This window comes from Nannospalax galili, unplaced genomic scaffold, assembly GCF_000622305.1.
Source record: "Nannospalax galili isolate Female #2095 unplaced genomic scaffold, S.galili_v1.0 scaffold583, whole genome shotgun sequence".
Taxonomy (NCBI): Eukaryota; Metazoa; Chordata; class Mammalia; order Rodentia; family Spalacidae; genus Nannospalax; species Nannospalax galili.
Window position 1 is genome coordinate 399,260 of NW_008349469.1, and position 2,541 is coordinate 401,800.

The 2,541-nt window shown below is 34.9% G+C and overlaps 1 protein-coding gene across 1 annotated transcript; it reads left to right on the top strand.

Moving 5' to 3' along the window:
* The first annotated feature begins 1,259 nt into the window (after nt 1-1,259).
* Nucleotides 1,260-2,201, top strand: LOC103745058 (olfactory receptor 8H3). The gene has a single exon (XM_008846950.1). It carries the CDS (start codon nt 1,260-1,262, stop codon nt 2,199-2,201), a length of 942 nt encoding a protein of 313 aa, XP_008845172.1.
* The last annotated feature ends 340 nt before the right edge of the window (nt 2,202-2,541 follow it).

The following is a 2,541-nucleotide window of genomic DNA, read 5'->3' on the forward strand; positions in this document are numbered from 1 at the left end:
AAAATAAATTTCTTTTGACCAAAAGCTGAGTAAACTATTAAGGAGAATCCAATTTACTTCTGAATTTAAGAAAAATGAATTCACAAAAATTCAGAAATAATAATCCCATCAACAGCGAATATTCTCCTACTGATATTTTTGAATCCTTAAACAGATTTCCTATTTTAACTCTCAGAAAATTTGGGAGTTGAATATTTTCAATCACGTAATTTTGGAAAACAATTTTTTTCTTTTGTTCCTATCAACTTTGGCTCAGAGTAAGTATTATTAAAACTGTGGGGATGTGAAAGCACCAAAACACAACAGAGACTAGGTTAAAAAAAATGTTTGCTGAAATTATTTGGCACTTAAAGAAGTAACATCAGGATGGAGACAACAGAAGTCTATAGTTGATGAAATGAGATTCTAAAAGTGATGATCTTATTCTGATAATGAATTTTCAGTATAAATCTGATTTGAATTGTCATAAAAAATCCCTTCCTTATTAATACCTATACATATTTTTAAAATATTTTACTTATTATTTTTATTTATGTGTATGCATGCATTGCCTGCATGTTGGTAAGTGCATCCATGTCATGCAATGCCCACAGAGGTCAAAAGAGACTGTTGGATACCCCGGGACTGGAGTTACAGATAGTTGTTAGCTGCCATGTGGGTACTGGGCTTCAGTTCCAGGTCTTCTGCAAGAACAGTGTTCTTAACTGCTTAGCCATCTCTCAAGCTCCAATACCTATATGTCTTAATGCAGTTTATTAAAGATCAGTTAAAAAAAGAGATACTTATTTTCAGTTAATCTTAACTGATGCTTCAAAGAAGAAGTATGTGTGTAACATGTTTAGGTTTACTGAAATAACAGTAAGGAGAAACAGTATCATGAGCATGCTGTTTGGGATCTGACATGATCATTGACTCAACATGAATTTCTCTTGTGTCTCTGTAACTTATTTGGCATTTGTGAATCTTTTTCCTTATAGAAAATTAGTGGGTTATGGTAGTACAAACCATACAGTATTTCATTTAGTTTAAATGCATTAAAAGAAATTATTTAAAACAGTGCTAGTTTTATTGGTATAACAAAGTGCATTACCACTTATGGCACATTATTCAGAAGTCAGTTTGTACTTCTATTTGACTAACAAATTGTTTACAGTTATACACTGTCATTAGAAAATACTGTTAGGTACATACAAGAAAATCTTTGTGAAATCATACAACCTATACCTCTGTGATTTCCCTACAGTTCAGGGCAGTCCATTATGAACAGCTGGAATTACACAACGGAGCCTGACTTCATCCTGATGGGACTGACAGATTCCAAGGAGGTCCAACTGGTCCTTTCTGTGCTGTTTCTCCTGATATACATGGTTACTGTGCTGGGGAACACAGGGATGATTCTCATCATTCGTCTAGATGCCCAGCTTCACACCCCGATGTATTTCTTTCTCACCCACTTGTCATTCCTTGACCTCAGTTACTCAACTGTTATCACACCTAAAACCTTAGAGACCCTGATAACTTCCAACAGAAACATTTCCTTCACAGGCTGCTTCACCCAGCTGTACGTTTTTATTCTTTTGGCAGGTACTGAATGCTGTATTCTCACATCGATGGCCTATGACCGCTATGTAGCTATCTGCAACCCTCTACATTATTCAGTTATGATGTCTACAAGACTCTGCTGTGCTCTGCTTACTGCATCCTATGTAATTGGAACTATGGATTCTTCTGTCACTGTGTTTAACATGATATCACTGAATTTCTGCAACTCCAGTGCCATCCATCATTTCTACTGTGACACATCTCCACTTCTGTTTCTGTCCTGCACTGATACACATGGCATTGAAATCATTATATTTATCTTTGCCGGTTCCACAATTCTGTTGTCCCTTATCCTGGTTTCTGTATCATATGTTCGCATTCTGTCTACTATTCTAAAAATCACTTCCTCTGCAGGAAAGCAAAAAGCCTTCTCCACGTGTGCCTCTCATCTCCTAGGAGTCACTGTGTTTTATAGCACTTTGATCTTTACTTATTTAAAACCAAGTAAGTCCTATTCTTTGGGGAAGGACCAAGTGGCCTCTGTGTTTTACACTATTGTGATCCCCATGCTGAACCCACTAATTTATAGTCTCAGGAACAGAGAAGTGAAAAGTGCTGTCATCAGAATCATGCAGAAGAGAGAGAGATTTGGCAGTTAAAGCAACAGAGATGCCAACTTTTTGTCTTATTATTTTTTCTTTCCTTTAGGCTACTTCCTTTGGTGTCTGTCTAAAAAAAGATCTTTATTTTTTTTTCTGTTTTTGAGGATTTTCTATCATACAAATATATTTGGTCATATCAAGAAATGTGAATTTAGAAGTATTTCCTAATTTAATGTCATAAAACATATTAAACTCATAGTGTATATATTTTTGTTTACAAGGACAGCTACTTTCCAACATATGAAAATACATTTGCAATTCTTAAAGCTATATATTATAAAATGTTATGCTTAATGGAATCTTAGATATTTGTAGTATTGTAAAGATAATTTGGTCA